Source organism: Agelaius tricolor, unplaced genomic scaffold (genome assembly GCF_023055355.1).
Source record: "Agelaius tricolor isolate 1412-34295 unplaced genomic scaffold, bAgeTri1.0.p SCAF_5, whole genome shotgun sequence".
Lineage (NCBI taxonomy): Eukaryota > Metazoa > Chordata > Aves > Passeriformes > Icteridae > Agelaius > Agelaius tricolor.
In genome coordinates, this window is record NW_027269265.1 from 7,402,332 (window position 1) to 7,429,142 (window position 26,811).

Here is a 26,811-nt window from a genome sequence, read left to right on the forward strand (position 1 = left end):
CTGTGGGTGTGTCTAGTGGGGGGGACCAGCTTCATTATCCAGCTGTGCTGCCCCTTCCACTCCTGCAAGAGTCAATTTCTTTGCCTGCTAAAGGAGTGGTGCTGGAAGAAGCACAACCACTCCCTTGCTTGTCAGAGCAAGAGATCACAAATCCAGCAGTGGGACCTGTGTTCCATGGCACACATCATTCCCTTTGGAACTGCTTTCCTGGAGGAAGAACACAAAGTTGAACCAATTCATGCTTATTACTAGTTTGAAATGCTGAACTATTTCCCACTCTGGAACTGACTCTCTATAGTGGGAGTGCTGGAGTGGGGAAATGCCTGTGGGGGAGAGCTCAGTGCAGTAGTAAGGGCTTTGGTCAGCAGCTTTTTGTGTGTGGCAGTGAAAATGAGCCAGGAATTAGCCACTTTCTGCAGTGCTTACCCATTGAAAAGAAGGTCTCTGATTAGCCTGTGAGAGTTCTCCCACCCTTTCTACACTTGTCACCACTGGTGGTTGCTGATTCCCCAGCTTCTGGCAGGTGGCTTTACAAAGCAAACTGCTTTGTCCTCATGTTCAGAGAATGGCCAAACCAGCAGCTTTTTCCCAGTGGCAAACCCACTGTGGTTTAGTTCCAGGACATTAAACTAAACTCCTAAGGCTGTGTTGAGGTGCCAGACTTGTGCTCTCACACTTGGGCTGTACCCAGAGATGGATCCCCCTCACCCCTCACTGCACACAGCCACACACACTGTCCTCTCTCCCTCTGCAATCATTATTTGATATTTTCAAAGCAATTACTTTAGGATGGAGCTCATTTAAGTTTCTTTCTCTGTAGAAGTGAGCCAACTCCAACCATTATTTCATTGCCAGGTTGTCACAAATGCCCATGCAGACCTTTCTGCCAAGAAGTAATAGGCAGTTGCTGACGTGATATTCAGTTCTTCTTCCATTAAAGAACCTATGCAGGGGAAAAAATTGAACAATGTTAAAAGGTCTAAGGAAAATTTCATAGCCTACAATTTCCTTTCATTATGAACAGTTATATCAAATTGTTGAGCTCATGTAATATATAAAAAGAGGAGCTTTCAAGAAATTATCTCAAAATGTCACTAAAAAACAATGTCTGGGAAATAGCTTAAGTCTTTTTTCTTCCACACCTATTTTAAATAGTTTTATTTCCAATTGATTATAATCACTGCACTGTAGGCTGGCACTGAAGTCTGCTTTAAACAAGTCATTTTATATCCCCAACAATTTCTTTGTGTCATCATCTCTTTTAGGACTGGGTTGTTAGTGTCCAGGGAAGAATAAAAAAAATATTTTAAAGAGAGAACAGATGCAGTAGTGAGAGCAACCCATTACGGTAGTGCACATGCATTGAGAAATCAAACCAAGCCAAAACTAGTTTTGAATTGAAGTTTTATTTTTTGGCAGTGAGACGAGGCCTTGGTCTGTTCTCAGCTATACCCACCCTGCTCCAGCAGAGTCAGCAGCAATGAGAAGGCTCCAGGGAGACTCTGGAACAACTAAAGGAGCCCTACTAGAGAGCTGCAGGTGGGCTCCTTACAAGGGGATCTGTGGAAGGCTAGAGTGGTGGCTCTAAACTGACAAAGGACAGCTTTAGATTAGGTGTTGGGAAGAAATTCAGTGCTGTCGGGGTGGTGAGGTGCTGGGATAAGTTGTGCAGAGAAGCTGTGGCTGCTCCATCCCTGGGAATGTTCAAGGACAGGTTGGATGGGGCTTGGAGCACCCTGGAATGGTGGAAGGTGTCCCTCAGTCACTGAGCACACACATTATGTGCTCATGAGACCAGGCTGAGCTCAGCTGCAGGAGGGAAATGAACAAAAAGCAATATATTTACATTGCATGATGCCTGTTTAGTCAGCTGCACCAATCCACAACAATGAAACACAGCAGCAGACAAATGCCATCAGTTCACAGAACTAAAGGCAGCTGGGGGAAGGGGGTGGCTGGGGTGTTGTGGGGTTATTTCCACATTACCATAACATACATCAAGTGCTGTAAAAGGCACCACTTTCAGTCAGGAACCTGTTTCCATTACAAACTCGCAGAGTGAAATGTTGAAACTAAAATAACAGGACTGGGAACAAAACCTTTTGTGGAAAACAGGCATAGGAGATGTGGAGTAAGCACTGGTAATGGCTATGCCAGCTCCTCTGTGACACTCTGATGAGTGAAGAAGGTTTTGTCTGTTGAGGCAGTAGCAGCAGATGTTGGCATTTTTTGTAGCAAAGCAGTCTCTTTTGTGTGCACTTCAGTCAAAATTGCTAACACTCAGCAATACATGAGGAGTGTAGGTGACCCTTAAATGTGAAACTGGAGTTAAATAATACACAGATCATAAATTAAACTAAGCCTTAGCTATGAAAGTGCCATTTAACACATCACACTTCACTTTAGTAGTAAAATACTGTGAAAATTTAATGTAAATAATACTTATGTTCCACATTGCTGCAAATAGGAGCACAAAAAGCAAGTGCTACAATCTCTTTAGAATTGGTTTGGGCCCTGGATCAGCACAACAGATCACCTCTTACCTGCCTTGCTGACCCATTATCTCACAGGACCTAAGTAATACAAACCATTTTTTCTGAGAGGGATGGTGATGATAGCCAAGCTGTTTCCATGGCTTCTAGGTCTGACTTTAGCAAAGTGTGAAAAGAGGGCCTGGGGTAAACTTAGAGGAAGCTGAGAAGTTTTGTTTGCATCCCAACAGTACAGAAATTGGAGGGTTAAGGGCAGGTGCTACTCCCTGGCTGGAACATGGTTGGATTGTTCAGAACCATTCCACAGTGAGTCCCCACACCCACAGTCTGCAGCCAGAACCTCCTAAGGGGGGTGGATTGGAGACACCTGGCCAGGCTCTACAGAAATCCTTGCAGGGAGGGGAGACTTGGAGCAGCTTCCAGTACCTAAGGGGCTACAAGAGAGCTGGAGAGGGAGCTCTGACAAGGGCATGGAGTGACAGGACACTGTGAGGGTGTTGAGACAGTGAAACAGATCATCCAAAGAAGTTTGGATGCTCCTTTCCTGGAAATCTTCAAGGCCAGGTTGGATGGAGCTCTGAGCAACCAGGTCTGGTGGAAAGTGTCCCTGCCCGTGCCAGGGAAGATGGTCCCTGCCAACCCAAACCATTCCATGATTCTCTGATAAAAGTCCAAACAAGACAAAAATTCTTACCCCAGAAGAGGAAGATCACTGGTGACAGCTCAAACAGGATCAACAGGCAACTTCTGGGTCTCACTGCACTTCTAGGCTCTGCTAAACCACTGTAATGATGCAAATACAACACATATCTTTCATACTCCCCAGCTCATCAAGAGTAAAATTAAAAATTCCAGCACTTAAAACACCTAAAAGGATGCTCTCCTTTCACCATGATGATCCCTGTATAGATCTATCATTTAGTCAGCAAGGAATTAACATAACTATGGAAATATCCATATTTATTTTAAAAAAGATCTTCAAATGTTTAGCTTGCTAACCTGTCTTAGCTTGCTATTTTATAGGAGCACTTACCCTGTTGGGCACTATCTCAAGTGAGAATGTGTCAGCACATCTACATATCTTTCACCCCCCCTCTCCTCTCTGACTGCAAACATTACAGCACTAAAAATGGGTAATTTGAAGGAAGACAGAGGTGTGGAAAAGGTCTCATATTCCTGGAGACAAAGCATTTCACCCATCTGAAACCACATTTCTTTAAAAAAAAGATAAACAGCCAAGATTGTTTTACCATCTGCTTCCAGTTCCAGACTTGAGAGGGGAAGCTCAGCATGTTTTCCTCGTGTGTGCTGGTAAAAAGTGTGACCTTCCTTCCTTTTTTCTTTCCTTTTTTTTTTTTTTTTTTTAAACTCATGACAATTGCCCCTCTTGCCCAAGCCAGGTTTGCTCACTCTGTGAACATCCCAGAACTGCAGCACCATCTCTCCAAGCAGAAGCAGCCAGCAGGGAAGGAAAGCAGTGAAACAGCCCCTCCTCAGAGCCCCTGCAGGTCCTGAGGACTCCCCTCATCCCCAGTGAGACTGGAACAGCCCCAGCATCCCAAGGGAAGCCCTGTGGGACAGCTCTGCTCCAGGCTGGCAGGGACAGGGATGTCCACACCAGGAATGCAGCACCTGAGGCTGTCTGGGGGATCCAGACCCAGGACAAACCCAGCATCTCCTTCAGTCACTGCCACACACCTCCCTGTGCTCAGCCCAGTATGAACACAGCTCCATGAATCCAGACTCCACAGCTGAGGACTTTCACCCATTTTAAAACATCGTTAGTAACTTTTAATAAAATCATGTTCAACAAGACAAAAAGTAGGTTAAAATCACATCATTTTCCTATTTGCACTGTACTAATAGCAACATAGATGAACACCACCACATAGCACAAAACTGCAGCACATCCCTTTTACAGAGTCAATCCACAGCAAATTTCCATCTAGAAGATAATTTCATGATTTATACCCAGTCTTTCCCATTTTCTCTTCAAAAGGTTTGTTCCAAGATTGTACACAAATTTAGCACTTTTAAAGCAAGACAAACAAATCACTTAAACATTTCTTTGAAAAACTGTATTAAACCAAAAGATTGCACAGGATAAGGAAAATCAGAGAAAGAGCAACACAACAGACAATGAGGCCAGAACACAATCAAGCCCAAGAAATACTGAGACAGGTTTGTTTCACAGCAAAACATCTCTCAAAATGAAAGTACCAGTAAATTCCAGACTGTACTCACATTTTTTTCCTTTTTTTCATTGCAAATATTACACATCTTTAGAAGGACACAGCTATATTACAGTTTCTTAAAAACAATAAAAAGGCAGAGAGTAAAAATTTAGATCAGCAGCAGCATCTGGTATAGTTAGTACAAGATCAAAACAGACAATAGATGTGTAACTCACTGAAAACCTCCTATAAAAATACTGTCCTTGGCTTTAAAAAACCACCAAGATTAATGGTTTGACTAATATTCAAAATATGCAAATGGCATACTAATCAAAGTCCCTAATGCAAAAGACTTAGGGGCTCAAAATAGACTTTTGGTGTGAATCCCAATTCATTTCACCATAATGCCCAGAACATGCATGTGCTATATTTAAATGTTTCCAAGTAGAGACAGTTACCAGAATGAATGATGCCACCCTGCTGATCTCTGAGGTCATCAGCCAGGCCATTTAATCAGATTTTTGTTTTTCTTTTTTTTTTTTTTTACTCAGTGCAGCTTAAACACATGCAGAAATCAGCACAAAAAGGAAGTCTAAACCACTACATCTTCAGTGTAATTCAAACAAGTCATCATACCTGCAAAGCAAAGCAGTGCTTTTCATTATCCCCATCTTTACGTTGTCTTTACGTTTACCATTATCCCCATCCTCGCTCTTTGAGGGCTCCTATAAAGATATGAAGACCACAGCACAAGGTGCCATGCATGCTGAGAGCAAGCAAGCAGCAAACCTCAGGGCAGCAGACAAAAACAGATCCCCATCCATGTTCCCATCCAGCGCCTCACCCCCTGCAAGAGGTTTTGGGTGGGCAGGACGTAATTCCACACACCAGTCAAAGGGGTGGGAAGATTATTTTTTTTCCTAGCTGGTTTCACAAGGCCTGATCAGCAGATCAAATACAAATACAAACAGTTAATATTCACAGAGCAACTTCTTGTACCTAACTATTAGAATAGATTTAACATCATTAATAAATATATAAAACAACAGGATAAACTCACAGACAAAACACATTTCAAAGGTCAGCATTGACTGAGATATTCAGACGATTTGGTCGTTGCTTAAAGCACTGAAGAATTATAAGCAGATAACAATGTGAGTGTTAAGAACAGGCTCACAAAATACAAACTTAAGATCAATTTAAACTTTCTGCAAAGGCTCTGAACTGACCCTAGAAGCTATTTCAAATGACCTTCAGATGAAGGCTCTTGCAGCCATTGCATATTTGAGAATAAGCTCCCTTAGCTGTCTGTATCTCGGCACTTTATCTAGATCAGCTGCAGAGCAGGCATTCCCCAGGGACCAGCACACAAAGGTAAACATCTGTCCCAAATGATGCTGTCCTACATTTCACACCATCCCGTGCTGAAAGAGGACATTGTTCAGTCAGTTCTTAAAAGTCTTGCTCTGGGAGACAGAGACCAACGCGCTCTCTCCAGGCTTCTCAGACCTGTCCCTTTACCTCTCCCTCTCAGTTCTGCCTCTGAGAAAGAGAGGCAGCAATCCCCTGTCCCACAGTGCTGTTCTGAGGCTTGATTTCATAAGGTGCTTTTGCAGAGTCCCAGAAAAGGCACTACAGCAGTGCAGCTGTTGCAATGTCAGAAACACAGACAGAGGTGAGCGCCCGCGGCCTCTCCCGAGACACCAATGTGCAAATCCAGAAGGGATGAGGACCCACGCCAGGTCACACTTCTGCAGCCCCAGCACAGCAGCTCTGTTTTCCCCCAGAGCTCTGAAAAAGCCTCACATTTCCAGGCCTTGCACAATTACTGGGGTGCCCCATTCCTCAGGCTGTCTCCAGGCTCCATTTGCTCCAGTGGGACAAACTCAGGGTGTGTGTCCAGGGACTTCCTCTGCCCTCGGAGAGTGTGAGCATTCAACATCTCCAGCAGCAGGTCATACACTGGCACCACGTTTTTACACTTCATGCTCAGGAGATGCTCCATTCCCTTGTTACTGTGCAGGAGAACAGAAAATAACTCAGCAGTCTGGTTCCAACAGTGCAGAGAAGAAAAACACACTCATGGTTTCAAGAGAGTCCCTTTTTTAATTTGGATTTAAGAGGATTTAGCTGCTGTGGTCCCTGAGATCACTCACCATTACCAACAGTAACAACATCCCAATACTTTAAGGCTGAATGTTCTACTATTTAGAGAGGCAGGTTTTTACACCATACAAACCCTTTCAGGAAATAATTCAGATGTATCAACACTATTGAAATGAAAGGTAAACATCTTGGATGCTGTAAAGGCCCCATACTGAAACTTTATGCAAAAAGGGGATTTACTACATGCAGTTTACTAAAGACTACCCACCTCTCCTACCTGACTGAGTAGGAAGCCCTAATTACCCAGCTAATTTCAAGCACTTTGTTTACTCTCTGCATGTCCAGTGAGAGGATCTTGCAGTGGCTGCAGACTTTAAAATAATCTCTCTGTTATGCAGTAACATACAATGACACCTTGCTAGTTTGAACAGTCAGTGCTGTATCATGGTTTGGACTAAAAATATCTATTGCCATTGCAGCCACATATATTTATACTCCAGATGCACTCAGGGGTTTGGGCTTGAGATCTAAGGGTGCTTGCTCAACACCAAATCTACCCCAGTGGAACTAGCAGCACAAGCTGAGCTGGTGAGTTGGGCTGGGAGGGGGCCATGCTCCCAGATTAACAAGGTTCTGCTACAATTCAAGAGTTACATGTTAATGGGCAAGAAGAAACTGCAGCCCTTCTCCCACACCCAGCTCTCAATTATTTCCAGAACAAAGTCTAATTGATTAACCAGCACCAAGCAACCTAAAGGAGACTGGACACAACAGCAGCCTCCAGACTTTGGCTGAGGGACACACAGCATAAAGGATCTTGGCTTAACGAGAAAATGTAAAAATTTCACAGAGATTTGTGATGTTTCTTCACAGAATGCCAGAACAGCTTCTGCAAAGCTGTGATGTGGAGTCACATCACAGAGCACAATCCAGGTGATGGCAGAGATCAGAGCCATGAGACAGATTCAGCTCAGGCTTTTGCAAGGTCAGCTCTCAAACTCACCCCCAGTCCACAAACTGAATGCTAAAAGCTGTCTGTCAGCACCATCAGGTCCCTGCTGCTGCCCTTTGCTCTCCCAGGAAATTTATAGCAAAGGTGGCCATCCCCTTTTCAGTGTCCCTGCAGATGTGCCCAGCTCTGCTTTGTGTGCTCCAGCCTGGTCCCAGGACATCTCCCCTGGACACAGAGTCCAAAGTCAAGCCATGGGACAGCTTAGCCAATAGGTGGCCTCTGGGTAATAATTTAAAAGGACAGACAGGTGGAAAATCAAAACCTCTCTTTGTGGGATTCTCATTTCAGTCTGCTGTACCACAAGCAGAGATGGACCTGTCAAGGAGGTCCAGGAACTGGAGCCATTTCCCATGTCAAAAACAGGAGCCTGACACTGCTGTAGCATGAGCCATTTGGTAAAACTCTGTGGCTCCATGTAAAAGACAACAGGTTTGGTGTGGGAAAAACTTGGTCTCCAAAATCCCCTTTGCTCTACCAAAGCCCACACTGCAGAACAGTTTTGAAAAAGATTTTCATTTTGAATGGAAGAGTTTTGACAGCTGGATGGAGGGACATCTAAAAGGCTCAATTTGTGTTATCATTAAACATTTCAGACAGACACATAATGAATAATTTGATGTAATAAGGTTAAGACAGCATTTTCATATCATCACATCCTTGAGTGCCAGCAAGCACTTGAGTTTACTGCCTGCTTTGTTGTGCTGGGAAGGAAAGCCTGACAGTGACAGAGGTGCAGAGCAGCACCAGGATTCCCTCAGGAGTGCTCTGGAGTTCCAGCCACCTCTTTTTTTGCTGCAATGAACAAACAGAGACATAACACAAGTGTGACACAGGCTCTGCAAATGTACCTGGCGTGCCTGACGTGGGAGAGGAGCATCAGCAGATTGGCCAGGCGAGTGGTCTGCTGCTGTGAGGGGATGCCACTCTTGGCAATAACCCACACCAAAGCCTCTGTGACCACGTTGAGCAGGTGGTGCAGCTTCCTGTTGCTTTCAGGTTCCTCTGCTGACAAGGGGAACATGCCTAACCAGAGAAGAGGAAGAAATATTTGCTGCTAGTGAGGAAGAAAAAAAGCTGCGACTGTAGATTTTTTTTAATATGTAATATTTCAACAAAATTGGAGAAGATACATGCCCTGACACCCCCCTCAAGACTGTACAAATGATGCTCTATATGCCACATCAAGCTTGAATTTGATGGCCCCATCATTTGCTAAGTGAGAAGTTCTTCCAAATCCTCCTTGGACTGGCTGCACATAGAGCCTCCAGTCAGGTCATGAAGTGCTCTCCACTCTCCAGGGTTTTTTTCCCCTGTACCTTGTTTTTTGTATTATTATGAACTATAATGTTATGCTTGTTCTAATCCCTTCTTGTCGAAAAAAAACCCCTTTTTCCCTGGGTATGTAATAGGGAGGAAGGAGAACATGTCAGTGACACTGCTCAGAGTGAGCCAGCTGGTCATGGTCTCCCTACAGATCACTAAGGGTGTCACAATAGCAGCAAATGTCTGCAGTGAGAAACCTTGAAAGTCAGCAAAACCAAAACAAAACAAAAAAGAAAAAAAAGCAAAATCCAAACAAAACAGCAACAACAAAAAACCTACTAAAATAAAATTAAAAAAAAAAAAAAAGAAGAAAAGGAAAGGAAGAGGTTTGGGAATATGGACAAGGAAAAAAAGAAATCATCACTAAGAAGATCTAGGAACACACAATAACTTCATTGATAAAGCAGCATAGACCTGGGACAAGGAAAAGAAAAAATCTCAACAGTCCAACAGTCCCTCCAGAGATACCTACGGAAGGACAGAGCTCCAAAACAGCTTGAAAATTAGGGGCAAATTGAAGAAAGGAGAGTAGAAGAAGAGAATGGACAGATCTTTTGATCTTTTGAGACATGAACTTTGAAGGAAATAAGGCTGATGAATGTGGGGTTTGGTTGGGGGTTTTTGGTTGGTTTTGGCGTTTTTTGTTTTGTTTTTTCTTTTTTTTCGGTGGGTATTTTAGGGAAAAAAAGAACAACTTTTGTTGTCTGTTGAAATAGTGGTATCCACAGAACCATAGAACCATCTAGGCTGGAAAAACCTTTAAGGTCAAAAAACCTTTAAGGTCAAGTCCAGCCTTTGACCCAGCACTGCCAAGGCCATCACTAAATCACATCCCCAAGTGCCACATTTCCACAGCTTTTAAATCCCTCCAAGGATGGTGACTCCACCACTTGCCTGGGCAGCCTGTTCCAATGCCTGACCACCCCTTTGGTGAAGAAATTGTTCCTAACATCCAACCTAAACCATTCCTGCTGCAGCTTGAAGCCATTTCCTCTCATCATCATCATGGCTTTCCAACCACTTTTCCCCCCAGCCTGTGGTCACTGCAGGAGGATTTTGTGGCCAAAGTGCAGGACCCAGCACTTGGTCCTCGTGCTGTTGGTCCTGACCCATCAATCCAGCCTGCCCAGATCCCTCTGCAGAGCCTTCCTACCCTCCAGCAGATCAACACCCCAACTCAAACAAGTGGGCAGACAAGTGGGATTGCAGCTGGACTGTTCCCCTTCAGTACTGGACTAAGAATTATGCAGCAGCTTCTTGCTGAAAGCACTAGATGTAAATAGCTTAGCTGCTATTTTGTGTGGGGTTTGTTTTGGCTTTTTTTGGTCAATATTGACTATGAAATGTTCTGGGGAAAAAAATAATTTTTACTGCAGTCTACCCTAAATGAGCAAAACCACACCCAGTGTGAGAGGCTGCAAAGCAAAGCTCCTGTCCTGAAACTCATCCTGCAGAACTGCTGAGTGCTTCCAATCATTTCTAACCAACTCCAAACCATTAAATAGGAACATTTAAGCCCCAATAATCATCACTCAGTTGAGTAACTAGTAGAACTAGAATTAAGGATAGATTTGTAGGACTGTATAGCAACTTCACACATGATAGGGATCCACAGAGATAGGAGCAAAATTTCCCATCCAAAAGGACAGATCCACAGCCTGAGCTATGAGCCCCACCTTGTGAGAACCAATCAGAACTTGGGGTCTTTCATGCAGAACAGGACATAGCCCCTAAATACAGAAAATGATACAGCTTAGAAGTTTCCTGAGCAAAAATCTTCACAATCTATCAGAGACAAACCCTTCCCTATTATTCTCTTCCAACAGTTTTTTATCGTTTGATATTTTGGGTTTTTTGATCTGATTTCCCAGCCCCCCTCACAATGCAAGGTGCAGTTTTGGTGAGCATTAGAGCCAGGCCCATACTCACTGGAATTGAGGAGGATCATTGCCTTGACACACAGATACTCCTTGTGCTGCAGCTTCAGCTCTCGGAACCTCGAGGTCATGGCCAGGAGCATATCAAAGATCTCCAAAATTCCCTCCACACATTTCCCCTCATCCCTATGGAAACACATTCAACACGTTGGCAAAAAAGTAGAATTAAGGAACTGGCTCAGACAGATAAAAGTCAAAGCATGAAGGAGGCTGCAGAAGGCCCATCTTATCTCTTCTTTGGGAGAATTTAAAAGGTTCTGTCATGAAATCTGAATTGAAAATTACACTGGTGTGAAAGGTCAGCATTTATAAGAAACTGATTTTCTCATTAAAGTGCAAGCAGGATTGGCCATAAGTGGGATCATATTTCTGTATCCTCTCAGCCTGTATAATTCTGGATAATCAGTCTGAAATCCTGTAGAGCAGGGCACAATACCACCTTGAATAATTTTCCAGATTTGTTTCATAAGGAGTTACCCACAATAACATAATGTGTGTACCTAATGGAGGCCTCAGGACCTGGTAAAAAAGGAAGAGTTCCTAAAATAAGTTTCTTGGAACAGCAAGACATTTTTAAAGACTAAAACAACTCTTGTCCCTATCTCCAGACACTATTTTCTGGGAAGGTACTGAAAAGTATTTGAGGTTTTGGTGGTTTTGTGGTTTGGATACTTTTATATTTGCAAGTGTTTACAGAATGCAACTTTCCCCATCTTGGACATGAGAAGTGGTCCTATTTTCAGATCTGAAAAACACCCCAAACAAGAAATTCCTATTTGTTTAAAATTCAGCAGTGGCAAATCTCAGGCTACTGAAGTTGCTGTTCCAGTTTTTTTGTTAGTTTTGTTTTGTATGTACTGGACTAAAAAAGGGATTAAGCTCTACAACACCAGTATTCAAAAGGAGGCTCCTTAACGTCTTTGTAACAGGAGATTTTTCTCTGTAACATTTTTAAGACGAGACAGATTTAAGCACAGCAGTGCAGGAGAATAAAAGAAATTTACTGGATCCCAAGGAAAGGTGCTGAGCCTTCAGGCTGGAGGCAGGAACATGCAGGTAACACCACCTAGGGCAGCAGGTTCTGCCTGAAAAAAGGATTTTTTATTGCCCAGTTTCCTGTGTTCCTCATAGCAAAGAATATTAAGTTTTAGAGAAGGACGGGCAGCTGCCAGATTCAAAACAAGGACAGAGGTTTCAGAGAAATACTGTCTGCAATGATAACGTATGAAATGTATCTGAAGGCTCCAGGGAGGCCTCAGAGCCCCTTCCAGTGCCTAAAAGGGCTCCAAGAGAGCTGGAGAGGGGCTTTGGACAAGAGGGAAGGGTTTCAAAAGGAAAGAGAGCAGGTTTAGATTAGAGATCAGGAAGGAATTCCCCACTGTGAGGATGCTGCCCAGAGCAGCTGTGGCTGCCCCATCCCTGGGAAGGCTCAGGTTGGATGGGGCTCTGAGCAAGCTGCTCTGCTGGAAGATATCCCTGCCCATGGCAGGGGGTGGAATGAGGTGATTATCAAGGTCCCCCCCAACCCAAACCATTCTGGGATTCTAAGTTCAACTAAGATAAAAACAGTGAAGTTACAGAGCAGGTTCATATAAGGATGCCCTGAATAAAATTACAGCATGCCCAGACACTTGTAAGCTCCCACTCTGCCATGTCATGAGGAAATGAAGAAATGCATCAAATATTCTCAAAACTCTTGAGCAATTAAATGTATTGTACATTTTCATCAATTTCTGGTCATTGCACTGAACAGTGCAGCATGTCCTTGCATTGAATTTTATATGAGCAAATAATATTTATTTCCTCTGTTTTATAAAATAATTTTTTTAATAAGCCAATTTTATCTATCTGTATCTACAATGATAATTATTGATTGCAATTCACAGAACTTGTGCAAATCCAAATTTTCCTAGGTTGAAAAGATATTTTAAAACTACCCAAGAGAGTAGATTGCTTCCCTAACTTTTTATCAATGTGAAGCACAGGTCAAATCCTTCTAAGGTTCTGTAAAAAAAAATATCCTTACTAATCCATATTCTTCCTTCCTGGTACATGATGCTATGGAGAAACAATCTTTAAACTTGAAAACATCCTGCTGTACCTTGAAAAAAATATTCTTAGTATTCAACAGCAAGCCAGGGGTCTTTAAATCCCTCTCAGCTAGTGCTCCAAATGTTCACTATTAATAGCTAACGATGAAGTCTGCTGTAGTGGCAGGAACAAAACAGGCAGGAAACCTATTTAAAATAATTAAAATACTGCCTGACACTGTATCTTCTTTTTAATGAGGGATGTAGGGACAAATGGACAATGTAGTGCTTTGTGTTGTTTTACCACCAGTTTCAGCAACTAGAGACCTGGAACAAAGGAAACAAAACCACCAAAAATGGGGAAAAAATGAAAGAAGAAAAATGTGAAGAGAAACTTTACACTCAGTTCTAGAGGAGTTCAAGAATTTGCAAGTTCAACAATGCTTTTACAGCTTAGCATTCCTTAAGCCCTGTAAGGATGTGGAACCTTAGGACATGATTGTTACAAGAACAAGTAAATGATATTGTTAGATGCAGTATTAATAACAGCTGCCATGTTTAATCCTCTTACCACCTTCAACCACACTCATATGAAGAGTTCTTAAGAAATTTATTCCTCTCACCTGTCTAATACAAGGTCTGGTGCAAAAATCAGTTTCCCAGGATGGTCGATGGATCTCCACATCAAACCAATCATCAGAACTTCCATCCAGCAGCTCTCCAAGAGCCTCACTTGGTCATAGAGGCTGAGATCAATGAAGCCTAAAGTGATGCAAATTGCATAAAATAAATAAACTTGTTAAATGCTCTGTTTTAATAAAGAAAAATGAGTATATGAGAAACAAAAAAAGCCAGAAAGAACCATGGGTTGTGAAGATAAGGGAGCACTGACATCCAAAGTGGCAGGCTGCCACTTCAAATAGGAACCAAAATATTTGCAATTCTCATCATCTACAAAATATTTGGAATAAAGCAGAGTGGTGTTTTAGTGCAATTAGTCCCATACAGCTGGTGAAACTCAAATGACTGCAGAGTCACCTGCTTTATGTTCTTGTCCTAAAAGAGGAGAGATGTTAGAAGAAATATTGTGAGGGTGCTGAGGCCCTGGCACAGGGTGCCCAGAGCAGCTGTGGCTGCCCCATCCCTGGGAGTGTTCAGGGCCAGGCTGGATGGGGCTCTGAGCAGCCTGGGACAGGGGAAGGTGCCCCTGCCCATGTCAGGGGGTTGGAACAAGGTGATCTTTGAGGTCCCTTCCAACCCCACTCATTCCATGATTCTATGATTCATTTCTCTCCAGAACTTTTAGCAAGGCCTCAGATACCACTGCAGCACAGCCAAAAGGCAGGGACAGTCACTGCCCACCTTTTCTCTTCCCCTAAAAAAAAAAAAAAAAAAAAAAGGCTGGGGAAAAAATAATGCCTACAAGTCAAAAGAAAGAAATAGGAGAAATAAAATTCATACACTCCAAACCAAAAGATCAGAAGTGTAAATTATGAAAACATGGGTGGAAAACAGACTGTTCAGTCAAGGAGGAAAACACTGATCAAAAACAAGATCAGGCCACACTTTTCAAAGCTGAGCTTCTTCAGCTCGGGCCCTTGGCAAAGGTGCTCCACTTTCAGATGAGCTGCCACCTCTGACACTGCTTGGTGACAAATCCAGGCACAGTCTGGCCATGGCAGACTGATTTCCTGATGTTCTTCCTGGTTGTTAAAGCACACAGAGGACATTTGGGCTGCCAAAGAATCTCTCTGTCGGTAATTTATACAAATTCTTCATGCATTTTAATCTTATTACACGACTCAGCTGGAGGACAGTCAGTGACAGCCAGGAGCTGACATGAACTGGGCAAAGCTCACTTTTATCATCACTGGAAGTGCTGCTTTTCAAAGCTGGGGCAGCCTTGCCTCTGGTTTTAAAGGAAGGATAAACAGGAGTGGTACCTTCCCTCCTGGGTTCCACTGTCACAGAATTTACTACAGAACACACAGCCAACAAGAGATCATCTGCCACACACACTCATCATTTAAAACTGCTTTTATGAAAATATTCACGGAAGTGTGAAGCAGTACAGAAACTGACAGTGCCAGTTTCCTGGGAAACAACAAAGACATTGCAGAGTATATTTAAATAAACATTTACACTGCCATGGACTGATTTCTCTAGCACAAACAAGGAATTATCAGGTTTAAAAACTCTCTCAGTGGAGTGATGTCAGACCAAGTCCCGGGGTTCAATCTCCAGGTTCCTGAAGATCCAGATTTATCACAGATGTCATCTGCTAAATTCACATTATCAGTGGCAGCAGTAGGAGCTGTGGCCACTGAGCACAGCTGTTAGAAAGACTCTAATTCTCTTTTTCCTAACAATCTCATGCTCCAGAGGTGCAGGACAGCAAACATCCACCACAGCTTTCACTGCAGCCTCAGGAGCCCCATCTAATTTCCTCCAGACTACCTTAAACTAATAATTTTTCTCTGGTTGTATTACACGTCCTTTAGATTGTGGGCTCTATAATTTAATTCTAAATTATATTGCTAAGACAGAGAAGAAAAAAAAACTTGTGCTGGATGTGTAAAAACTAGGAAAAGACACACTGCTCTGGTCAGCAGCACACTGGGCTGCATCATGAATCCAAATTTCGATATTGTGCCAACATCTTATTGATTTGCAATAGAGGTTCAGCAATGAACCATGTAAACTCTTTCAGACTAGGTCAGCAAAGCAAAAGGCAATTATAGAAGCAGTGTTCTGCTGCCTGACAACTGAGAATTAAAATACTTAGAATTCAGAAGGAAAAAAATCCAGATGTCAGCTTCTATTTGACTGAGGAACAAAAAAATATTCTCCATTAGGCTGAAAGTCCAGAACAAAAATACAGCCACAGAGTAAAATTCATGACTTAAGACTGTCATTAAATATTAAACATGAAAAACCCACAAAATACCAACATGCTTTTTTCTCCTATTTATGCAAAAAGTTACTGTTAATACAATAAGGATTTTTTTTTCACCTCCAGTGAGTGTCAAAATAATATCCAATAATAACTCTGAGATGAAAATGGCTTCTAACCTGAGTACATAAAAGCAAATATTCAGCTTTTCAGAAAGAAAAATTACTGCTCACTGGGCCATTAGTCAAGAGCTCTCTATTTTTTCCTAAGACATTACCTGTAGGAACTAGGCAGGGATGGGCATGATTACCTTCAGGCAAGAGTTTTTGAAAAATAAAATTCCATGTCCTGAGCTTCAGTCATCACAGTTTTTTAATGAAAAACAAAAAATCAGTCCACATTGAAGTTAATGGTCCAACTGCCATGTGATACAGCAGTGTCACTTATAATTGGGTGCATATTAAACATCCCATCTATTTTTGGCATTGCTCTAAAATGCTCTTTATTTCTGTTCTCTGTAACAGGAGTGATCAGAAAAAACAAACAGAGACAACAAAGTGTCGGCATTCCCTCCCAAGAACTGTTGTGAAGGAGTTTGATTGCTTCAATGGGTTTTCTTCACACAGTTCTCTTACTGCCAAGAAAAAGTTTTTATTTCTGACATATGTTGAAAATAAACTAAAAGTGACCTGTGCCAAAATTGAGGTTAGTTGGGAAACTGATCTTGCAAAAAATAAAGAGAATTAATCTGAACTGGGTGAAGGTTTGGGTTTGTGGGTTTGTTTTCAAAAAAAAAAAAAAAAGTCCCAGAGTAAAAAATTAGAAATTATTAATAATCAGAAAATGGAAAAAAGTTGGGCTGGGGTTTTTTTCCCCGCTGAAATATTGATTAAAATGAGGTCATTTTCTAAAGCTGGCTTTTCTTCACAATTCACTTCCTACCAGATAAACATAACTAAGTGGAGTCCTCTGAAATGGCACCTTTTAACCACATTTTTTATGATTAGACAAGAAATTATAACAATAGATACCATTTAACCCCTTATGGCTATTTACTTCACAGTTATTTTTGGAGTTCCTTAAGCCACAAAAAATAAGTCTAAAGGATTCAGGCTCTCAGTTTTTAAACATCCCACATTGACAGCAAAACTATCATCACTTTGCAGATGTGCAGTGTGGTTTGAGATGTTCTGGGGTGCAAACATCTCCCCAGCAGCTCAGCATCTGGCCTGGAACCTGCACACCCCAAAACCATCACACTGGACCCTCCAACACTGTCTGACTGTGCTCTGCCCTGGGAGATGCGCTCAGCAGCTGGAGCTGGAAGCACATCAGCCACTCCACCTGGACCTGAAAGAGGATGCGCTTCCCTGATGGCTGAATTCCTAATTTAAGGGTTAAATGAGACATTCTCCTCCAAGTTTGCTTCCTGCACTGTGCACACACTGTGTTTCTGGAGAGAAGGGCTCCTGTCATGTTTTCCATGAGTGTTCTCCATCTCTTTACAGTGCACACCACGACAAGGGCAGGGCAAACACCAGCACAGCACAAAATCCAGGAGAGGGTCCATGGAGTGCTGGCCCCCAGCAGTGCACTCTGTCTGAAGCTCAGGATCAAGCCCCATACTGCTGTGAGTCCACCAATATTCCATGCTTTCAGCTCACTTTTAGTTTTTATTCTGCCTGTTTTAGTCATGGGTACTTCATGCAGAAGGAACTGCGAATGCTCACCATTTCTGGTTTGTGAGAATGGTTCATTGCCATGATGCCATGGAGACATTTGGGACATTCCAGGCACTGACACAGGTAGTTGTACTGCAGTGCATGTCCTGGGTGTTGCCAGCAGCCAAAAGAACCCTTACTGATTTTTGTTTTGAAGGAGTGCACATGATAAATCTGAAATCAATACTGAGCTCCACTGATGCTTTTCTGTAGCAGCTCTGTCAAATGAATTGATTGCAGACACCCAGGACCTGGACACCTTTCAGTTCTCACCAACTACTAGAAACCTTCTATCAGGACTCAAGGAAAGAATTTAGTGCTACATGAACCTTCTAAATCAGCTTAATCAGGTATTTATAGCTGAGGTAGAAATTAAATGCAGCACCACCTCTGCTTTGTAGCAAAATGAACAAGTATTTGAGTAAGAACAGACAGCAAGTTATGGGTTATATTGTATCCAAATTAAAAAACATCCAGGTTAATTACTGAGAGCAATAAACTCTCCATTACTTAGCAGGATAGAAAACTTGACTTCTATACTGTGAAAAATGTGTATTATATGATTGGCTTTTTACAAATATTAAAATGAATATTAGATGTGTTATGTTAGAAAATTATGCTGTATTAATTTTTTTAAGTAGTCTGTTAAATATAGTTTTAGATTATAACATAAGGTTAAAAGAGAAACTATGCTATGTAGGATACTTTTTTTCTAAAGAAAGCACTTGCACCGAGATAGCAGCCACAGGACACCTGCATCTTTCAGAGAAAGAGAATTTATTGCCCCATTTTTAGAAGAAATGAACTTCTTCCCGCCTTGCTCAGCCATGATGACACTGTTAGGATTCAGAGGAAGAAGCTGACACTGACCAGAAAGAATCCTTTGTGTGAATAGGATTTATGCATCATGTATGAGGTGTATGAATATGCAACAGGCTATTTTTTTTAAGGGTTAATCCTCTGTTAATGGGTGTCATGTTTTGGGCTTATTTTGCCCAGAAAAAGGTACTTAGACCATCCGTAACTCTTTGTTCTTATTGTGTCCTATTGTCCTAAATCCTAATTGTCCAAATTTTTGTTACCCTAATTATATTACTACTTTTATAGCAATTTTATTACTATTAAACTTTTAAAATTCAAAAAACAAGTGACTGGCGTTTTTCACATATACCACGCATGTACTGTGCTGCTCTGTCACGTCAGAGCAGAGAAGGACACATTGCTGGGTAAAACCATTGACCAAAACCAAACCCAACCATTGACCAAAACCAAACCCAACCATTGACCAAAACCAAACCCAACCATTGACCAAAACCAACCAAACCATTGGCCAAAACCAAACCCAACCATTGGCCAAAACCAAACCCAACCATTGGCCAAAACCAAACCCAACCACTGACCAAAACCAAACCCAACCATTGGCCAAAACCAAACCCAACCATTGGCCAAAACCAAACCCAACCATTGGCCAAAACCAAACCTGAATTCCTCACCAGGAATCTTCTTGGCCCAGCCGATCATGTGCACCAGCTCTTTGTCTGCCAGCTTGGTCAGGGACATCATCATGGAGGCCTCGGTGAAGGGCTTGCTGGGCCGGCTGACCAGCACGTGGGGCGGCTCTGCCTCCAGCAGGGTCAGCACGAACTGCTCGGGGCTGAGGGCGCTCAGCAGGATCTCCTTCACCCGCGTGGCCGCCTCGTTGTATCTCCTGGCCCTGCCCAGGCAATGCGCGCGCTCCTCGGCGCTGCGGTGGCTCCGCAGGATCCGGTACCCGCAGCGTTCTCTCCTTGAGCCTGCCACGAGAACCACACGGTTGCATTGGAGAGTTTTTCCCCACAGAATTTTCCTCCCTTGTGTAAAACCAAATGGCTCGGGTTTCTGTGGTTGAGATGACCCACGAGGTGTTAGAAAGTCTCTTTTTTCCCAGCCCCGCGACTGAAGAAGAAGTTGAGATTCGTTGGTTCTGCTTTTCAGGGTTGTTTGTTTTTTCTTACCTATTACATTCTTTCTCTGACCTGCTGATATCTGTCCAGCAGGTTGGGTTGTGCCACAATGCCTGCCCTGGGGGTGGTGTTAGCTTTTTATACTAAGAACTACGTGTAATTTATTTACCAATAATTTTCCAATACTTATCACCTATGTTAGACAGTCTGTCTCTAGTCTAAACCAATCAAAAAGTGTCACCATCACAGCAGAAGATGGAGGACAAGAAGAAGAAGAAGAAGGACAGGACAGGCCCAGATTCTTCCATCTTGCCTCCTGAACCTCCATTCTAAAACCCCAAAATTCTACTTTTTCACCCTGTGACAAGTTCACTATCATTCTAGTCAAACTCTTGCGGCTTGTAAATCTTCACACAAAGTTGGTAATTGTTTCCATGGGCTAAAATCAAAGGCACAGGTGGTTTTGGCTCTGTGCCAAGGTCTCCAATCACCTGGGGCAGCCAGAGGAATGTCCTGGGCCCCAACACAAATGTTTGGGGAGAAGTAGGAAAACCCATTAATATTGGCTGTTGTAATATTGAACATTAAGTTTCTAGGACATTCAGCATGGACTTAACCTTGTCCCCGCTGACTTCAGCTGAGGGGTTTTATTTATTCTGCTAAACAAAAATAAAGTTTAAAAATGTTTGGTTTTGAACCTCAGTTAGTTCAGTTTAAAAGTCCAGTGGAAAACTCCCATTGACATCAAAAAGATATAAATCAGATCTTTAAGGCAAATAAAGATAGCTGATTTTAAATTTTGCTATATATATAATCTGGAGCAATAAAAAACTTGAAAGTCTGGGCCAGGTTACAGATTAAATGCCTCAGGAGCAAGCACAGCTGGGCCTCAGAGTTAGCTGGATGTTCAGCCAGGGATTCCCAAGATTCAACCCATTTTCTCTCCATGCCCCAAAAAGCCAGCAGGAATTTCTCCAAGGGGAATTCAAATATCTACAACTAAGAGCAAACACCCTGTGTGGAGCTCTCTCTGCAGAAGGCTATTTCTGTTGCAAAGAGCAGTCTTCTGCATTCCCAGATTTAATTAATTGTTTGTTCTGACAAATCTAAACATTGTCCAATTCTTGGTCAATGTTATTAGTAGCATCACTGTTACCTGTTTTTGCATAGCTTCCAGGGAAAGAGTCTAAGAGCTTCTCCAAAACCATAATATTAATAAAATACTCAGCTATAGTTCTGCTTCAGCTAGCAAAGAAGTCCAAACATAAGCCAAATTAAAAATAAGGGCAAGTGGGAGCACAAAAAAATTAATTTCAGATGCTGTTGACAAGGCTTTGTCTTGCTAAATAAGATGCTGGGTGAATGCAGACTCAGGCTCATGTGGCAGAGGAGCCTCAGGTGGAGGTGGCTTTCAGGCCATAGTCCTGTCACACCTTCAGCAGCTGCCAAACAGCACCTGGGTCACTCTGTGGGAGGGGTGGATGCAAAGGCCACTCAGGAACAACCTGACTGAATAAGGACCAACTGAGTCTTCCAGGACTTTTTGGGTGTGGACCTTCCAGTTGTCCGTGGCTCTCACTGGCTGCCTGTTCAGTAACCAAGGAGAAAATTAAAGAAGTCCTCATTAAAGAAGTTCTCAGTATTGGAGAACATTCTTTCCCTGGAAATCCAAGAGATTGGAGAAGCCCAACAGGCAAAGCTGGTTTGATGAACAGACTTCAGGCCCAGAGCCATCCAAGTGGGACAGGCCATTTGGAACTGGTCCAGCCTAAGGCCTGCACCATTTGGAGAAAGGATGGGTTTGCCACTTTGAAAGGGATGTGGGTATGATGAAATGGGCTGAGTGCAGACAGGAAATTTGCACAAATAATGGATTGAAGGAAATAAATAATTTGTAGAACCAAATGTTTAGCCGAATGACAACCTGCTAGAAGCTGCCAGAGCAGATGAATAGCAACTGAGGGAAGATAACATGCCAGCAGAGACAGACAGAGCATGAGACATTATCTTATGTAGACTGGAACGAGACATGATAAAAATACCCAAAAAAAGGTTCCCAGCAGAACTACAGAAGTAACAAAGCAATTTCTTCCACCATCAGTCTGGGCAAATCCTTCCTGAGGAGAGTCAAAGGCCACCAAGGCATAGACTGTTTTCTACAAAGACACCTGGATAATGTAGTGAACTCTGTGCTAAGCCTCATTTCTTGACTAATGCACAAAGGTCAAGAGGAAAATCTTGAAGTGGTTTGTAAGCTTCCAAAAAATACTAGAATTTTTTTTGAAAGTGGGCTGCAGACTGTTCTGAAATCATGTAAAGCACAGAAAGTATGTATTTTCCATCAGGGAAGACAAAAAGTAAAGGCTGAGAGGGCAGTAGGCAACTGGAATGAGAGTACAGCTGGAGACAGATGAGGAGATGCCCAGGTACCAGGTGCTCTGCCTACAGAGATGCAAGGCTCTGATCTCCACAGCATGGGAGAGACCAGAACCACAGAGAAAGAAAGAACATTGTTTTCACTGTTTAGAAACCTGAAGCACATTTCCCAGGGGCACCTTGAAATACAGAACAAGAAAAATAGCAAAGGGAATAAAAGTAGAATAGAGTAAAAATTTTCTTTTGGGCTATGCAAAAATACCAAATGCTCTGTGACATGTGTTATCTGAGTTATCCTTTCAAATTCACTGTTGTAAAGATCTTTAAATAAGATTTATCTAATATATTTATATTATACAAATATAAATTTAAGCTTATATAAATATACAGAAAACATAAACATAAAGATAATTGAGTAGATACTTTAATGAATATCAAAGAAATCAAATTTAAAAGCAATTTTAAAAGAACTTCAGCATTCTGTTCTAATTGACAAAATCATGAAGAATTTCCATCTGCACAGCTGTACTCAGTGCTCCATCTAAAGATAATTCAATCAGGTTATGATTTTGAGAGTATTAAGGGTCTCACAACTTGTGGAGGGTTCTTACTAGGAACTAACAAACCCCTTTAAATTACTTTATGTTATTTAACTGAATCTTTTTATTTAACTGAACTTATTTATTTTTTATTTAACTGAACTTTAACTGTAACTTATTTAACTGAATTATGTTATTTAACTGAGTTTCTTATATAACCAATTAATTATATAAAATATGCTCAATTTAAAACATTTACCAAATTTCTATAATAACATTACCAGTGCAGAAAGCCAGACTAGGAGTATTGCATTTCTGCATAAAAAACTTGCTGCTAAAGAAAATAGAACTGATGACAAAAACAAGGTGGGGAAAAACCCAGCCAAAGCAGATTCTGAGTTATTTGTGGTGGTTTTTATTCACCATATATTGCCAAAGGAGAAGTGGGCTGGATGACCAAGCAGAGTGCATAAAAGATACTTAAAAGATGTACCATTTATTAATACTTTCTAATTTTTTCTGCTTGCATTTAAAGTAAAAGAAAGCTACATTTAAACTTTCTAGTCAGCTGACACGGCAGAAAACACCAGTCTTTCCAGTTAAAACAACAGCTTTCAACAACATAAAGGAACTTCTTTTCTTTCTATTCAAATCCAAAGTTTAGGAAGGACCAAGAAATTTTACTTCTATATCTGTATTAGCATACTACAGACATGTATAACTGTTTATAAAACTACATATTATAAATAATTATTGACTAGCCTAATGTTTTCCTTAAGCAGATATAGAGATGTGGATCAATGTGTGTAAAGGCAGAGAAATAAAATACAGTTTCTCAGATTAGGGGCTATCTTTGACTTTACTACAAATTCCCTAACTGTTCTTAATATCTAATATTCATTTCTATAAAGGTAATTCAGGCAATTGCAGAAGTGCAAAATGATCAAATCTCTCATTCTTCCTACCACACTCTCCTTATCTACAGCTATTTTGTGCAAGAAAATTGCTGTATTCAGCTGAGAATGCTGGACCAAGGGCAAGACCTTGAGCTGCAGCACCATGGACCATGAGTAAATGACCCCAAGATATAAGAAGTGAGGCACATTGAAAAAAGTCATTAAAATGAGCCTGTTGTTCACTCAGCCACAGCAGGTATTACTGGCAGTGAAACACACAATTTTTCAAGCTTTGCAAATTCCCTGAAAATCACAAATGCTGTCTGATATGGTAGGCAGTTACATGGCATGCTGCCCTTCGTACTGATTTTGGTCCCGGGCAATGGCTCATAAAACTAACCAGTTCTGTAGCAACTGCAGATCCTTCTACTGGGTATTTTAGAGTCAGTTTTTGAAAGACTGTGAGTGTAAACCTGCTCCAGTACACACTGGTAAATCATGATCACTCCAGTCACCTTTCAAAGCAAATGCAAATGTTCCAGTGAGTACATACTCCAGAGCAGACTCTCCAGTTGAATTCTCAAGAGTAGAGCCAGTGACAAAGGAGCTGCTGTCTGCCTGTGTGCACATGAGAATGTGAGCTGAAATTTTAGTGATTGCTACAAAAGCTGAAATTCAATTAATACATCTGATGTCCAGAGAGTGTCTTGAAACATTTTGTCCCCACTTATTTTCTGTGTGAAAAGTACTTTAGAGTATGTCAGCTGCACACAGCAGCCACACACAGGAGAGAGGACCAAATCCTGGACCAGCCCACAGAGAAATCTGTTTTCCTTCCTGCAAACTTGTCAAATGATTCAAGAGCAGCATCTCTCCACCACTTGAGTGTGGCCTCTCAGCCTCCTCACTCAGGGCTGAAAGGAGCTTTACCTTTGGAACAATTTCAACATGCTGAGAACAGACACGTGGGGAAAAAGATACAGGAGCAGTGCAGAGGAGGGAAATAAAAGTCAGGGAAACTGAAAACTCCTTGGGAAAGAAGATCTATTTGAGCCTCAGGAAGCAAACAAAAAGCAAAGCAGGGCATATCTGCTCCAAGAGTGAAAAGTGGTGAAGCAACTCCCCTCTTCTTCACTGCCTTTGACAAACAGTCCAAGTCCATTTCAGCTCCCCAGGCAAACACCAGAAGGTTCCAAGGGAAGATCAGTTTTATCCTGGTCTGGTTTATTCAAGTTTTCTGGGCAGAGTTTACTGCAATTGTTCTGTTTTCTTTGTTCCTAATGATAGTGCAATTTTTTTGTTAATTATTTTTCTACCACTGTTAAGAGTCCTACTGCCAAACTTTAGCAGTAGCTTCCTTGTTTGGAACAGCAGGGAATGTAGATTTCCTGCAGAGGAATTGGCAGATGCAACGTCCACAACCCATGCGCTTTTGGCAGTGATATATGAATATTTTCATATGATATATGAACATTTTCTATATTTCATAAGAAAATCCAGTATCACCTTAACACAAAGCATCCCAAGCTGGCCTCCACCAAAATACCTGTGGCTTGTTGGGCTGACTTAACATTTCTGAGAGTGATGACATCCAAGAGAATTTCAGACCAAGAAGCTGTAGAGCAACACTTTTCTGCCTTCTCCTACTGCATGGAAGATGGCCTGTACTGCTTAATCAGATTTAGGCACACAACCTTGTTTTAAACAAGTTCATAAGTGTGTGTTTTCTCTCAAGTTGTCTATTGATAATATCCAAAGTGAGGATGTAAAGTTATGATGGGAATGGTGCAGAGATTTTATGAAGAGCTCTCAAACTACAAAGTGGCAATTGAACTTCTTTTATCACTTCTGCTGAACACAAGTCTCCACTGAGCAAAAAAGCACTCACAAGCCATTCCATCCCATCCAGGGCTTTAGCAGATGTGAACCAATCCTTTCTCTAAGTGACCTCAGAAAGGAGCAGAGATGCAGAAAAGCCTTCATTAAAAACAAAGCGTTCTCTTTTATGGCTTCCTACAATAAAAAGTTTTTATTAAAGCACGAGTCTTGTGAGAAAATGTCTGAGAGATAATCACACTGGTTTGTAGGAAATGGCATTTACACCTCATGCAAGAAATACTGCCTTCAAATCTGTCTGCTTTAAATGTCTGTCACCATGTGTCCATACACCAGCATTACTCACAGCTGCCACTTAACTCATCAGGTGACTCAGACAGTTCTGAGTAATTTTTATGTTCTTTTTTCTGAAAATAAATTGTTCAGATTCTCAAATTAAATTCTTGAGAGTTTCAAGCTTTAGTGCTACTATTAAAAAAAACTAATTATTTAAAAATACAGGTTTGGTTTTTTTTCAGTTATAGTTTCAATCTGTCTTCTTTTTTTTTTTTTTTTTTTTTTTTGTCTGGCATAGTCATCAATGTCCTGCAGACAATCATTATGGTAGAAAAAACATGTTTTTCATCATGTGACAAAATTCAAGGGAACACAGGCGAGGACAAAAGTGCATACCATAATCTATTACTTGTAATACCACAGTGCCTGTGAGGTCTAATCACATGAGGACTTTCTGGACAGCTAGAATAAAAGGATTCATTAAAGGCAAGCATTGTGGAGGTCTACCTTATAATATCATTATGGAATCAATCTTTACCCAGCCTTTCCAACTCCACAACTGAGGCTTCCTAGAAACCTCCATTGAAAAACTTTGAGCAAAATTCTGAGTCATAAAAACGACCAAAAGACAGTGGCACCATTCAGAAAGGTTTTGAAAGGAATCTTATTTGCAGGCATAAGGCTTTCCTTGCTGCAGGTAAGACCAAACACCACAAAGTTGAGATGGACTATCACTGCAGGAAAAGACAGGAGCTTCACATGGAAAGAAGCCTCTGACTTGAGCAGAAGAAACTAAATGTACTTGAGGAGTACAAAAATAATTCAAGGAACAGTTGAAATTTCAGTTCTGCTCTGGGAGTTGTCAGCTAGAAATGAACGGGGTGACTGCAGTCACAACAGATCATGGAGTGATTATGAACTGCCAGCATGATGTTACCTTGGAAAAGGCAAATAGGATCCTGGGTGTGAGCAGAGGGAAGCTCCTGCAGCCACAGAAATGTGTCAGTGCAACTGCAGTGAGGAGAGCCACCAGAATGCTGTCCATGATTCTGGGCATCCAAGTGCAAATTGGGTTATCTCAGCTTGGAGCAGGTGGAGGGACAATCTGATGATTTCCAGATTCATCTACTTTCCTATTTTGCAAGAGGAGAAGTTTTCTTGCTTTATTTAGCCAACTAAAACAAAGGTTGTGAGGGGATATGATGCAGTCCTTAAACAAAATCAGGCTGTTAACAACAAGAGGAGCCTCTATGGTAA

The 26,811-nt window shown here is 41.7% G+C and overlaps 1 protein-coding gene across 1 annotated transcript in view; it reads right to left on the bottom strand.

Moving 5' to 3' along the window:
* Positions 1-4,248: 4,248 nt before the first annotated feature.
* Positions 4,249-26,811, bottom strand: part of ESR2 (estrogen receptor 2) — a 42,898-nt gene continuing 20,335 nt past the window's right edge. Inside the window, exons 5-9 of the mRNA XM_071426260.1 lie at positions 19,182-19,481; positions 13,698-13,836; positions 11,037-11,170; positions 8,633-8,807; positions 4,249-6,681 (exon numbers count right to left, since the gene is read on the bottom strand). Coding sequence (XP_071282361.1) covers positions 6,492-6,681; positions 8,633-8,807; positions 11,037-11,170; positions 13,698-13,836; positions 19,182-19,481 — 938 coding nt within the window. The 3' untranslated portion in view covers positions 4,249-6,491. The remainder of the gene's footprint in view (positions 6,682-8,632; positions 8,808-11,036; positions 11,171-13,697; positions 13,837-19,181; positions 19,482-26,811) is intronic.